The 15,126-nt window shown below is 38.1% G+C and overlaps 3 protein-coding genes across 3 annotated transcripts; all 3 read right to left on the bottom strand.

The window, feature by feature from the left end:
• Positions 1-2,815: 2,815 nt before the first annotated feature.
• On the bottom strand, positions 2,816-3,785 carry LOC113643686 (olfactory receptor 1-like). Its single transcript, XM_027148074.2, has one exon. The coding sequence runs from the start codon at positions 3,752-3,754 to the stop codon at positions 2,816-2,818; it is 939 nt and encodes a 312-aa protein (XP_027003875.1). The 5' UTR covers positions 3,755-3,785.
• A 4,776-nt stretch (positions 3,786-8,561) lies between these two features.
• LOC113643753 (olfactory receptor 1509-like) lies at positions 8,562-9,987 on the bottom strand. The gene has a single exon (XM_027148179.2). The coding sequence runs from the start codon at positions 9,498-9,500 to the stop codon at positions 8,562-8,564; it is 939 nt and encodes a 312-aa protein (XP_027003980.1). The 5' UTR covers positions 9,501-9,987.
• A 1,584-nt stretch (positions 9,988-11,571) lies between these two features.
• Positions 11,572-12,510, bottom strand: LOC113643741 (olfactory receptor 1-like). The gene has a single exon (XM_027148162.2). The coding sequence runs from the start codon at positions 12,508-12,510 to the stop codon at positions 11,572-11,574; it is 939 nt and encodes a 312-aa protein (XP_027003963.2).
• Positions 12,511-15,126: the final 2,616 nt, after the last annotated feature.

Genomic DNA, 15,126 nt, shown 5'->3' with positions numbered 1-15,126 from the left:
TCTACACCAGGCAGTTAGCTGTTGCACCTCCTCTCTGTATACTGACTCATCGTTCTTGCTGATGAGACCCACCACGGTCATGTCATCGACAAACTTGATGATATGGTTTGATCTGTACATTGCTACACAGTCATGAGTCAGTAAGGTGAATAGCAGTTGGTTGAGCATGCAGCCCTGAGGGGCTCCAGTGCTCAATGTGGTGGTGCTGGAGATGCTGTTCCCGGTCCAGACTGACTGAGGTCTCCCAGTCAGCATTTGTTTGTACGTAGACTTCTTTGGGATGGGGACAATGGTGGTTGTCTTGAGGCACATAGGAACAACATCGCTGCTTAGGGAAATGTTGAAGATTTCAGTGAAGACATCTAGCTGTACTGTGCATTCCTTGAGCACCCTGCCAGGAATGTTGTCTGGTCCAGCAGCCTTCCATGGGTTAACTCTACGTAGAGTTCTCCTTATGTCGGCCGTTGATAGACAGAGTCCTGATCTTTGGGCGAAGGATGGTCTTCCTTGCCATTACATTGTTTTGCACCTCAAACCGAGCATAGAGTCATTCAGCGCATCTGGGAGGGATGCATCACTATCACAGGCAGGTGAAACTGTCTTGTAGTTCGTGATTGCCTGTATGCCCTTCCACAGGCTCCGTGTGTCTAGGCTGTCCTGGAAGTGACTGTGAAATGTCTGGGCATGTGCACACTTTGCCTCCCTAATGGCCCTTGCTGTTCTTAGGGCCACCTTTTCACCTGTTCTTAAAGACTAGGTCTTTAGTCTTCAGCAGTGCATGCACTTTAGCAGTCATCCATGTCTTCTGGTGTAGCTGGTCACTAAAGCCGTATATTCCTCCAAGTTGATAGAGTCGCTGTTGGTTGCACCCCCCCTAAAGAAGTTCCAGACAGTGCACTGAAAGCAGTGATGAAGAGCAGAGGTGGCTCGTTTAAGAGCATCTGATGAGTGGCTTATATGCTGGAATTAGCATAACAGAGATGTGGTCTGAGTAGCCGAGGTGGGGGCGGGGCTCTGCACAATACGTGCCAGGAATGTTTGTGTAAACAAGATCTGCGTGTTTTCCCCTCTTGTTTGAAAGTCCACATACTGATGGAACTTAGGGAGCACTGACTTTAGATTTGCATGATCGAAATCTCCGGTGATGATAAACAGTCTATCAGGGTAAACATTCTGCAGATCGCTAATAGCCCCATAGAGCACCCATAGCGCCTCTTTAGCATTAGCGCTGAGGGGAATGTATGCGATAAATAAAATGGCCCGCATCTAACAGTCACAGACTCCACTAGCGATTAGCAGTAATTAGAAACAAGCACAGAGATCTTGCACCATTCCGTGTTGATGTAAACACACGCATCACCACTGCGAGACTTACCTTTTTTCACATTAGCTCCACACTTGTTGCCATGCTTATTCCATGGCCTAGCTTTGTGGAGTGTTCTGACTATATTTGTTTTGCTTTGGGATTGTTTTATCTCACTCTGTAGTCAGTTGTAATAGGTGTTGGAGGCATTATTGTAGCAGGTTGTCTGTGCATATGTCTGTCCATACATATATTACAGATTTTTATTTGCTTAAATTTGAGCAGTTGAATGATTGTAGGATTTATATGGAATTATTATTCTAATAAACGGATGAACTAAAAGTCATAGTGAGGTCAAATGTCTGAATCCTCATATGTTCTTTTAAGGCCATTTTTAAGTGTATGTGAGGTATACAGTTTAGTAACATAGAGGGGCCAAACTTGTATGTGACTGAAGGATCATTTTTGAGGCTGTTTGGTATCAAGTTCTATTTCTTGTTTCTATTGCCGTTTTGGGGATTCCATCAATTGATTATTGTATTCTTTTACTAATTTTCTACAGACATTTCTCACAAACTATACAGTATGGGTTTCAATCAACACTTGTAAGTACACTTGTTTTTCTGGGTGTTCAGTAGCAACAGTGTGCTTTATGTGCATTAACACTTAAGACAATAGACAATAAATTTAAGACATGAAAAATAAGATAAATATCAAACAATATGCAGGTTTTAGCCAGTTTACATAGGTTATCCCTATAACATTGTGACAGACAGTCAAAAACATTCATGCCAGATCTTGCGCACATGAGTGATTGTGTTCTTGGCTTAACTCAATCTGCCTAAAACCTGCTAGCCAAAAGTATATTTCACATGGATTGATTGATTTTGTTTTTTTTTGTATGTGTGTTTTTTATTTATTTGTTTGTTTGTTTGTTTGTTTATTTATTTATTTAAATGTGATAGTTACTGTAAATGGACACATTATTAATTAATTCAAACTGTAATTGGATACTGTTGATCAAATTGTCTAAAAACATTCTATCACATCAGAAAAACAGAAAAGAGTGCCTACATATTCTGTATAGATGACAGATTCACAATTTCATTCATTAAAAGAGATTAATAATTCATTTTTTAAACAAAACAGTTTTTAATGAATCAGTGATCATTTCCTCATTATTGTAAGAAATTAAATAAAAAATTAATTCTCTATATTTTTTCAGTAATGGCTTTACATAAATATATTAGAATGTATTATTGTCTTTCAGGAGATTCTCCTTTTTTACATTTTTAATCCACTTTCAAAACTTTACAACTTTACTTCTGAACCAGTTAACTGCAAAAGGGAAATATATTTAATTCAGGAACACCTGTAATTCTGGAAATATATAGTATATTTATATACTATTAACATAAATATAATCCTATATATTTCTATATAGATTTTATAATTTATAGAATATATAAAATAGGTACTGTTTGGAGGGTTTTTCCTTTGCCACCACGTGTATTAGCTATGCTGTAAAGCTTTACGTCTCTGCTTGTATATTTTAACAAACCCTTGTCTTATCTGTGTTAGTTTAAATCCATATATTATTGGGTTTAGGAAAGGAGGCACAACAAGAAATTCAATACCCAAGATGTTTCGTAGAGCTTGCAGTCCCTGGATTTTGCCATAACGTGCATACATAAGATCAAAGAGCAGGGAAATAGTGAAGTTTGTGACTGCTATTAAATGAGGAAGGCATGTCTGCATGAATTTTGCCCACTGTGTCTTGGATCTTAAAGAAGCTCTTATAATGCTAATATATGACACAATGATGAATACAGCTTGAGCTGTATGATAAACTATTATAAAATACCCATACACATTGTTCACTGTCACATCTGTGCAAGCCAGCTTAACAACTTCCCAGTTAGAACAGTAAAGCTTGTCAATGACATTACTGCATAACGGAAGTCGGGCAGTTAACAAAACCCCCACAACGGCCTCTAGTATGGAACAGAACCAAGTAATAATCAACAATTTTAAACCTTTCTGAGGTGTCATAATAGAATGATACTCCAAAGGCTTACAAATGGATATGTATCTGTCATATGACATGACTGTTAAACATGAGTATTCACAGAGAACATAAGAATAAATTATGCCGACTTGTGAGAGGCATCCTATATAGGAGATAACATGATATTTTGATAAAAGGTCAGCAAGGATTTTTGGATAGAAAGCAGAAGCCCCAAGTATCCCATTAAAAAACAAATTGCATATAAACATATACATAGGTTCATGAAGTGTTTTGTCAAGTATTATTGTAAGAGCTAGTGTCAAATTTAGGAAAAAAGTCATAATATAGATAATTAGACCAAATGCAAAATAAATATATCTGTTTGTCCATGTGTCATTCAGTCCATGAAGCAAAAACATGAATTCTCCAGAGGAATTTTCCATCACTTCTTTTCTGTGTATAAGAGGACAAAAGCACACAGCAAGCTATGAAATAGTCCTTTAAGCATAGTTTGTAAAAAAAAAAAAAAAAAAAAAATCAATCAAAATACGAATCCTCTGTATGGTTTATAACCTCTCTACAAAGTTGATCACAGTGTGGTCACTGACTGTCTATCCTTTATTAGGAGTCTCTGATTCTCTAGCTTATATATACATTTATTTTTATGTTCAGAGTTTGCTGTTTACAAATGAGCATGTAGAACGTCTCCCTGCAGATTTGTCATCTGGGACCATTTTCAGTGGGTTTGGCCAATGTCCAACTTTTCAAGTTATCCTGTTGATGAGAACATGGGTAAATGAGTACAAGGATAAACTTGTATGTGACCAAAGCATGACTTTTGTTGCCCTTTGTTATCGAGATCAATTTCTTGTATTTAATTGTCATTTTGATTTAATAATTAAAAATAATGATTTAATAATAATTAATTTGATTTTATTGTCATTTCAACCATATATATCTGTTGCAGTACACAGTGAAATGAGACAACGTTTCTCAAGGATAATGGTGCTACATAAAACAAAGGCAGAGCTAAGGACTTAGTAAGTATTCCTAGTCACATAAAGTGCATCTGTGCAACCTGGTGCAAACCGTGCAGGACAAGACAAAAATGACAGTGCATGGCAAAAGACAGTGCAAAAGACAATAAACAGAAACAATGCTGACCAGTTTAAATACTGTATGTTCAAACAATATTGTGTGAGCTTAAATACTGGAATGAACACAGTATTATAGCAGCAGTTACATGAGATATTGTAAAGTATTGTGCAAAACAGCAATTTCACTGAAATGTGAGACAGCATGTGCAAAGAGCAAAAAACAGTGGGCAAAACAGCATGCAAACAGTTTGATGGATATATATTGGAAGAGTGTTTATATGGTGTGGGTCTGTGTAGTCCATACAGTTGATGTGTGTGTTGTGCACAGTACAGTTCAGTTCAGTTCAGTTGTTAAGGAGTCTCATGGCTTGTGGAAAGAAACTCTTACACAGTCTGGTTGTGAGGGCCCAAATGCTTCAGTACCTTTTTCCAGATAGCATGAGGGTGAATAGTGTGTGTTAGGGGTGTGTGGTCAACCATAATGCTGTTGGCTTTGTGTATGCAGCGTGTGGTGTAAATGTCCATGATAGAGGGCAGAGAGACTCCACATGATCTTCTCAGCTGTCCTCACTATCCTCTGCAGGGTCTTGCGATCCGAGATGGTGCAGTTTCCAGTACAGTGATGAAGCTGCTCAGAATGCTCTTAATGGTCCCTCTGCAAAAAGTAGACAGGATGGAGGGGGAAGATGTGCCTTTCTCAGCCTTCGTAAGAAGTAGAGATGCTTTCTCAGCAATGGAGTTGGTGTTGAGTGACCAGGTGAAGTTCTCCTCTAGATAAACAAAAATAAATTTGGTGCTCTTGATGATCTCTACAGGTAATACAGTGATGTTCAGCGGAGAGTGGTTGCTCTGTGCTCTCCTGGAGTCAACAACCATCTCTTTGGTTTTATCAACATTTAGAGACAGGTTGTTGGCTCTACACCAGGCATTTAGCTGTTGCACCTCCTCTCTGTATGCTGACTCATCGTTCTTGCTAATGAGACCCACCATGGTCATGTCATTGGTGAACTTGATTATATGGTTCAATCTGTACATTGCTGCACAGTCATGAGTCAGCAAGGTGAATAGCAGTGGGTTGAGCATGCAGCCCTGAGGGGCACCAGTGCTCAATGTGCTGGTGCTGGAGATGCTGTTCCCGATCCAGAATGACTGAGGTCTCCCAGTCAGGAAGTCAGGATCCGGGTGCAGAGGGAGGTGTTCGGTCCCAGCAGGCTCAGCTTCCCAGTCAGGTGCTGAAGGGTGATTGTATTGACTGCTGAACTAAAGTCTTTGAACAGCTTTTGTACGTATGTATCTTTATTGTCCAGGTGTGTGAGGGCTAAATGTAGGGCCATGGCAATGGCATCGTCCGTGGAGCGGTTTGGATGATACGCAAACTGTATGGGGTCCAGTGAGGGTGGTATCTGGGTCTTAATGTGCCTCATGACAAGTTTCTTCATAACGATGGGTATGAGTGTGACGGGATGATAGTCATTGAGGCAGGAAACCGTAGACTTTTATGGGACAGGGACGATGGTGGTTGTCTTGAGGCACATAGGAACAACAGCGCTGCTCAGGGAAATGAAGATGTCAGTGAAGACCTCTGCTAGCTGTTCTGTGCATTCCCTGAGCACTCTGCCAGAATTGTTGTCTGGCCTACCAGTCTTCCGTGGGTTAACTCTGCATAGAGTTCTCCTTATGTTGGCCGTGGATAAACAGAGTACCTGATCGTTCAGGGGAGGGATGGTCTTCCTTGCCGTTACGTTGTTTTGCACCTCAAACCGAGTGTAGTAGTCATTCAGCACATCTGGAATGGATGCAGCACTATCACAGGCAGGTGAAGCTGTCTTGTAGTTTGTAATCATCTGTATGCTCGGCCACATGCGCCGTGTCTCCCCTGTTCTGGAAGTGGCTGTCTATTGTCTGGGCATGTGCACACTTTGCCTTTCTGATGGCTCGTTTCCGCTTGGCCTTTGCTGTTCTTAGGGCCACCCAGTCACCTGTTCTGAAGGCTAGGTCTCTAGTCTTCAGCAGTGCATGCACTTTAAAAGTCATCCACAGCTTCTGGTTGGAGCGTGTGGTGATGGTCTTGGAGATGGTCATGTCATCAATGCACTAGCTGATGAAGCTGGTTACTGATGCCAACCAGCGGTGACTCCAAGTTCATGGAGTCGCCGTTGGTTGAAGCCTCCCTGATGCCTCCCTAATGAAGAGCAGAGGTGGCTCCTGCTGGCCAGGTTTTCACCTGCTTCACAACCAGTTTAGATCGTCTGATGAGTGGTTTGTATGCTGGAATTAACATAACAGAGATTAGGTCTGAATAGCCGAAGTGGGGGCGGGGTTCTGCACAATACAGGCTGGGAATGTTTGTGTAAACAAGATTTGCGTGTTTTCCCCTCTCGTTCCAAAGTCTACATAATGATGGAATCTAGGGAGCACTGACTTGAGATTTGAAGATAAACATCTACATATTGCTATTAGCCCCACAGAGCTCTCATAGTGCCTCTTTAGCATTAGCACTGAGGGGAATGTAACCTCCGACAATGAAAACTATGGTGAATTCATGTTGTAAATAAAATGGCCCGCATCTAACAGTCACAAACTCCACTAGTGATGAGCAGTAATTAGAAACAAGCACAGAGTTCTTGCACCATTCCGTGCTGATTTAAATACACACACCACCAGCAAGAGACTTACCTTTTTTTCACATTAGCTCCACACTTGTTCCCATGCTTATTCCATAGCCTAACTTTGTGGAGTATTCTGACTATAATTGTGCTGTGAATAGCTATAATATGAGCTGATTTCTGAGTTCTAAAAGGGAACCAAAGGAATATAACTGATCTAACTTTAAAACATTAGGAATGTTCATTTGCTCAAATTTGAGCAGTTGAATGATTGTAGGATTTATATGGAATTATTATTCTAATGAACAGATGAACTGAAGGTCATAGTGAGGTCAAATGTCTGAATGTTCAAATGTTCATTTAAGGCCATTTTTAAGTGTATGTGAGGTAAACAGTTTAGTAAAACAAAGGGCTAAACTTGTTGACTGAAGCATAATTTTTGAGGCCGTTTGGTATCAAGTTCAATTTCTGATTTCTATTGCCGTTTTGGATATTCCATGGATCGATTATAGTATTCTTGTAATACTTGTCTACACGCATTTCTCACAAACTATATGAGTTTCAATTAACACTCGTACAGTAAGTTGTTTTTCTGGCTGTTCAGTCGCAGCAGTGTGCTATAACACTGTATGCGTTTAAAGATAGATTTAAAAAAATAGATTTAAGAAATGAAAAAGAAGCTTAATATCATCAATCAGTGTGCAGGTTTTAGCCAGTTTGCATAGTTTATCTCTATAACATTGTGACAGACAGACAAAAACATCCATGCAAGATCTTGAGCACATGAGTGACTGTGTTCTTGGCTAAACTCAGTCTGCCTAAAACCTGCTAGCCAAAAGTGTATTTCACATGGTTTGATTTTGTTGTTGTTGTTATGTTTTTTTTATTATTTTTAAACGTGATAGTTAAATAGACACATGAATAATTAATTTAGACTTTAATTGGATATTGTTGATCAAAATGTCTAACAGCCTTCTATCACCTCAGCAAAAAAGAAAAGGGTGCCTACACATTCTGTATAGATGAAAGATTAAAAGTGTATTATTCATTAAAAGAGATTAATAATACATTTTGTCAACAAACAGTTCTGAAGAAATTAATCAGTGATCATTTCCTCATTATTGTAGGAAAATTAATGAAAAATGATTTGGTATGTCAAATTCGAGTGATTTACCTCAGGTGATGAGACAGTAACTGATAGGGATTATGCTAATGATCCAAGAAATCACTTGTTTCACAGTGTAAACTAATCATTTTGCAGTAATGGTTTTACATAAGTATATTAGGATGTATTACTATCTCTCAGGAGTTTCTCCTTTTTAAGCCACTTTTAAAACATTACAAGTTTACTTCTGAACCAGTTAATTGCAAAAGGGAAATACATTCCATTCAGGAATGCCTGTAATTCTGAGAAATATATAGTATATTTATATACTATTAACATAAATATAATACAATATATTTTTATATATATTTTATAATTTATAGAATATATAAAATATTTGTACTCCAAATGTTTGGAGGGTTTTCCCTGGCCACCACAGGTATTAGCTATGCTGTAAAGCTTTACGTCTCTGCCTGTATATTTTAACAAACCCTTGTCTTATCTGTGTTAGCTTAAATCCATATATTATTGGATTTAGGAGAGGAGGCCCAACAAGTAATTCAATACCCAAGGTGTTGCGTAGAGCTTGCAGTCCCTGGATTTTGCCATAACGTGCATACATGACATCAAAGAGCAGGGAAATAGTGAAGTTTGTGAGTGCTATTAAATGAGGAAGGCATGTTTGCATGAATTTTGCCCACTGAGTCTTGGATCTTAAAGAAGCTCTGATAATGCTTATATATGACACAATGATGAATACAGCTTGAGATGTATGAGAAACTATTATAAAATACCCATACACACTGTTCACTGTCACATCTGTGCAAGCCAGCTTAACAACTTCCCAGTTAGAACAGTAAAGCTTGTCAATGACATTACTACATAATGGAAGTCGGGCAGTCAGCAAAACCCCAACAACAGCCTCTAGTATGGAACAGAACCAAGTAATAATCAACAATTTTAAACATTTCTGAGGTGTCATAATAGAATGATACTCCAAAGGCTTACAAATGGATATGTATCTGTCATATGACATGACTGTTAAACATGTGTATTCACAAAAAATATAACAATAAATTATGTTAACTTGTGAGATGCATCCTATATAGGAGATAACATGATATTCTGATAAAAGGTCAGCAAGGATTTTTGGATAGAAAGCAGAAGCTCCAAGTATCCCATTAACAAACAAATTGCATATAAATATATACATAGGTTCATGAAGTGTTTTGTCAAGTATGATCGTAATAGCTAGTGTCATATTTAGGGAAAAAGTCATAATATAGATAATTAGACCGAATGCAAAATAAATATATCTGTTTGTCCATGTGTCATTCAATCCTTGAAGCACAAACTTGAATTCTCCAGAGGAATTTTCCATCACTTCTTTTCTGCATGTATGAGGACAAAAAAACACAGCGATCTATGAAATAGTCCTTTAAGCATAGTTTGTAAAAAAAACAATTCACAATATGAATCCTCTGTATTGTTTACAACCTCTCTACAAATTTGATCACAGTGTGGTCACTGACTGTCTATCCTTTATTAGGAGTCTCTGATTCTCTAGCTTATATATACAGTAGATTTATTTTTATGTTTAGAATTGCTGTTCACAAATGAGCATGTAGGACGTCTCCCTGCAGATTTGTCAAGGGTAAATCCATCTGAGACCACTTTCATCAGTGGGTTTGGCCAATGTCCCACTTTTCAAGTTATCCTGGTGACGAGAACATGGGTAAATGAGTAAATGGCTAAACTTGTACAGGTGTGACCGAAGCATCACTTTTTTGGGCCCTTTGGTATCGAGATCTATTTCTTGCATTTAATTAGCATTTTGGTTTGATTAACAACTGTTTTTAAAAATATATTGTTGTTTTGGCATCCCATGGATTTTGGACTCATTAGACTAGACACCTTTTTTCACATTAGCTCCACACTTATTGCCATGTTTATTCCATAGCCTAGCTTTGTGGAGTGTTCTGACTATAATTGTGCTGTGAATACAGTAGCTATCATATGAGCTGATTTCTGAGCTTTAACAGGAATCCAAAGTTAGAGAGAAACAATTATGTACATACAGTATATATTCCTAAACAAGATAATTATGGACTATCTTAAACCGAGAAAAAAGGGACAGAATGTAACTGATCTAACTTTAAGACTTTAGGAATATTTTAACTTACTCAGTAGTCAGTTGTAATAGGTGTTTGGAGTCATTATTGTAACAGGTTGTCTGTGCATCTGTCTGTCCATGCATATATTAGAGATTTTCGTTTGCTCAAATTTGAGCAGTTGAATGAGTGTAGAATTTATATTTTATTTTTATATTTTATTTTAAAATTGTTTGTGACCAAAGCATAATTTTTGAGTCCTTTTGGTATCAAGTTTTATTTCTGATTTCTATTGCCATTTTGGAGATTCCATGGATTGATCATTGTATTCTTCTAATACTTTTCTAAAGACGTTTCTCACAAACTATATTAGTTTCAATTAACACTGGTAAGTTGTTTTTCTGGGTGCTCAGTAGCAACAGTGAGCTTTTTGTGCTTTAACACTGTATGCATATAAAGATACAATAGATTAAAAGATAAAAATGAAGATTAATATCATCAAACAATATGCAGGTTCTAGTCAGTTTACATAGTTTATCTCTATAACATTGTGACACACAGACAAAAACATTCATGCCAGATCTTGAGCACATGAGTGACTGTGTTCTTGGCTAAACTCAGTCTGCCTAAAACCTGCTAGCCAAAAGTGTATTTCACATGGTTTGATTGTCTTGTTGCTGTTGTTTTTTTTTTATATTGAAATGTGATAGTTAAATAGACACATGAATAATTAATTTAGACTGTAATTGGACACTGATGATCAAAATGTCTAACATCCTTCTATCACATCAGCAAAACAGAAAAGAGTGCCTACAAACTGTATAGATGGCAGATTAAAAGCATTTCGTTCATTAAAAGAGATTAATCATACATTTTGTCAACAAAACAGTTTTGAAGAAATGAATCAGTGATCATTTCCTCATTATTGTAAGAAAGCAAAAGAAAAATAATTTGGTCTGTCAAATTCGAGTGATTTACCTCAGGTGATGAGAGAGTAACTGATAGGGATTATGCTAATGATCCAAGAAATCACTTGTTTCACAGTGTAAACTAATCATTTTGCAGTAATGGTTTTACATAAGTACATTAGGATATATTACTATCTCTCAGGAGTTTCTCCTTTTAAAGCCACTTTTAAAACATTACAAGTTTACTTCTGAACCAGTTAATTGCAAAAGGGAAATATATTTCATTCAGGAGCACCTGTATTTCCGAGAAATATATAGTATATTTATATACTATTAACATAAATATAATACTATATATTTCTATATATTTTATAATTTATAGAATATATAAAATAGGTACTGTTTGGAGGGTTTTCCCTGGCCACCACAGGTATTAGCTATGCTGTAAAGCTTTACGTCTTGGCTGGTATATTTTAACAAACCCTTGTCTTATCTGTGTTAGTTTAAATCCATATATTATTGGGTTTAGGAGAGGAGGTACAACAAGATATTCAATTCCCAAGATGTTGCGTAGAGCTTGCATTCCTTGGATTTTGCCATAACGTGCATACATGACATCAAAGAGCAGGGAAATAGTGAAGTTTGTGAGTGCTATTAAATGAGGAAGGCATGTTTGCATGAATTTTGCCCACTGTGTCTTGGATCTTAAAGAAGCTCTGATAATGCTTATATATGACACAATGATGAATACAGCTTGAGCTGTATGATAAACTATTAGAATATACCCATACACATTATTCACTGTCACATCTGTGCAAGACAGCTTAACAACTTCCCAGTTAGAACAATAAAGCTTGTCAATGACATTACTACATAATGGAAGTCGGGCAGTGATCACAAGCCCAAAAACAGTTGCTAGTATGGAACAGAACCAAGTAATAATCAACAATTTTAAACCTTTCTGAGGTGTCATAATAGAATGATACTCCAAAGGCTTACAAATGGATATGTATCTGTCATATGACATGACTGTTAAACATGTGTATTCACAGAAAATATAACAATAAATTATGCTAAGTTGTGAGAGGCATCCTATATAGGAGATAACATGATATTTTGATAATAGGTCAGCAAGGATTTTTGGATAGAAAGCAGAAGCCCCAAGTATCCCATTAACAAACAAATTGCATATAAACATATACATAGGTTCATGAAGTGTTTTGTCAAGCATGATTGTAATAGCTAGTGTCAAATTTAGGAAAAAAGTCATAATATAGATAATTAGACCAAATGCAAAATAAATATATCTGTTTGTCCATGTGTCATTCAATCCATGAAGCAAAAACATGAACTCTCCAGAGGAATTTTCCATCACTTCTTTTTTGTGTATATGAGGACAAAAACACACAGCGAGCTATGAAATAGTCCTATAAACATAGTTTGCAAAAAACAAATCACACTATGACTCCTCAGTATAGTTTACAACTGTCTACAGAGTTGATCACAGCATGGTCACTGACTGTCTATCCTTTAGTAGGAGTCGCTGATTCTCTGGCTTATATACATTTATTTTAATGTTCACAATTGAGCATGTAGGACGTGTCCCTGCAGATTTGTCAAGGGTGGTTCCATCTGAGACCATTTTCATCAGTGGGTTTGGCCAATGTCCAACTTTTCAATTTATGCTGGTGATGAGAACATGGTTAAACATGGAGAACATCCTTAAGAATTGTTTAGCAATGATCCAGTGTATTTTTCTCTCTTTGGGACAATTAAGCCAAAGCTAACGCTAAGGCTTGCCCATGGGAGCAACACACCTCCCCGCTTCACATGTCTAACAGGTTTGCTCTCCTCAGTGAAGCACCCGCTGAGAAACCTGGAAGAACTCTGGTTATAGGAGACTCCATCTTAACTCTGTAAAACCCAAATATTGAAAAAATAAATGTTTGACCTCTCGTATATTGTTTTAGGAGGCCTCTGATGTAGAAATTATCGGTTGTCTCAAAGCAGCTTTACAGAACAAAAACATAGACCAAAAGGTTATTATAAAGAATAATATAAAAATGAATATAATACAAAATTTGAGATCAATATTAGATATATATTTAAATGTGTTTGTATTTATCCTGTTACGAACCCCACTTTCAACACTGCTTGTAGGAGGTGGCAAGTAACATAAAAGGACACGCGAGTCAGAAAGGACAGTTTTATCAGTTTATTAATTAATTAGCTGCACTCACGCATCACAGGCAACTAGTAACTTCCCTAAACCATTCATGAACACACACAACACAGAACAAAAAGGAGAATATAATGGAAACCAAAAGGAACACAGCGTATCAGCAACACCTGGGCAAGACGCACACATGAAGCTCAGTTCGATACAAAATGTCAACACGAATGTGACGGAAGAGAGGAAGAAAGAGCTTCCCTCCAGTGGGTGCCGCGCTCACTGGAAGCTAAGCCAGGGGTAGTGGCCATGACCTGCTGACTGGAGTTCTTCGTGGAAATAGTGCAAACTCAGGCCCCCTCTTCGCTCGTTACTCTCCCCTTTTATCTCTACCCGATTAGGAATGGCCGCAGGTGTGCAGGGGCGGAGCCTAACCTGGGAGAAAAAAAAAAGAAGAAACCAAGTCAAATTGAAAACACCACACTAAAGTAAGAATAAAGGCTTAAGCCGTAACACTTCCCCCCTAAAAAGACAGAAACCGTTCTGTTTAACTCCTTTTGGAGCAACAACGAAAAAACAAATAAAACTGGTTCTGTAAACAAAATGTGAGTTTAAGCCCGTGACAAAGCATCCGCCACCACATTCTCAGATCCCTTCTTATGACGTATCTCTGGATTATACTGCTGCACCATTAGAGCCCACCTCATCAAACGTTGATTGTGATTGTACATTTTACTGAGAAAGACTAACGGATTGTGGTCCGTATATACTATGACCGGATGCATACTGGCTCCCACATAAACATTAAAATGTTGTAATGCCAATAAGAGGGCTATTGTCTCCTTCTCAATGGTTGAGTAGTTACGCTGATGACAATTAAATTTGGAAGAGAAATAGGATACGGGATGAGCTATTCCATCAGCACCCTCTTGTAGGAGAACAGCTCCTGCTCCGACATCACTGGAATCTACCTCCAGCTGGAACGCCCGATATACATCCGGAGCAGAAAGGACTGGAGCACTGCAAAGAAGAGATTTTGCAGACAGAATTGCCTGTTGTCAGTCATTAGTCCAACTGAAATCAATCTTAGGACTACACAATTGAGTTAAAGGAGCAACAACACTCGAAAAGTTCTTGCAGAAACACCTGTAGTATCCGACCATTCCGAGGAATCTACGCAGCTCTCGCCTCGTAGTGGGCACCGAATACTCAAGAACAGCAGCCACTTTCACATCTAATGGTCGAACCTGCCCATTTCCGACCTGTTTCCCCAAGTACGTGACCGAAGCTCTAGCAAATTCGCACTTTTTTAAATTTAATGTAAGAGACGCTGCAGACAAACGACGGAACACTTCATGCAAAATTGATAAGTGTTCAGCCCAGGTAGACGAATAGATAACTACATCGTCCAGATAGACGTTACAGTTCGAGACGTCACTCAAAACCATGGAAATTAAACGCTGAAACGTTGCCGGTGCATTTCGCAGGCCAAACACTAACTCAGAAGGGCTAAAGCCCAACGAATCTTGTCGTGCCTTCCGCCGGTCTGGCAGACGTGACATGTTTGACAGTATTTAGAGACATCAGATTTTAAACCTGGCCAGAAAAAATGTTGGAGAACTCGATTATAGGTTTTATTAACTCTGAGGTGTCCAGACCAAGGATGATCATGAGCCAAACTTAGTACATGCTGTCGAAATTGTGAGGGAAGCACAATTTGATGCACCACATTCCAATCATCTACCTCCTCAGCATTACGTGGATGGTTCCATTTGCGCATCAGCACATCGTCACGCCAATAAAAATGTTGATTACACG

Source organism: Tachysurus fulvidraco, chromosome 11 (assembly GCF_022655615.1).
Source record: "Tachysurus fulvidraco isolate hzauxx_2018 chromosome 11, HZAU_PFXX_2.0, whole genome shotgun sequence".
Lineage (NCBI taxonomy): Eukaryota > Metazoa > Chordata > Actinopteri > Siluriformes > Bagridae > Tachysurus > Tachysurus fulvidraco.
The sequence above is the reverse complement of the archived record's forward strand: the minus strand, read 5'-3'. Positions and strand labels throughout refer to the sequence as shown.

Bases quoted from the DNA above. Each gene is read 5' to 3' on its own strand.
- LOC113643686 (XM_027148074.2), bottom strand. From the start codon at position 3,754: ATGGAAAATTCCTCTGGAGAATTCATGTTTTTGCTTCATGGACTGAAT.
- LOC113643753 (XM_027148179.2), bottom strand. From the start codon at position 9,500: ATGGAAAATTCCTCTGGAGAATTCAAGTTTGTGCTTCAAGGATTGAAT.
- LOC113643741 (XM_027148162.2), bottom strand. From the start codon at position 12,510: ATGGAAAATTCCTCTGGAGAGTTCATGTTTTTGCTTCATGGATTGAAT.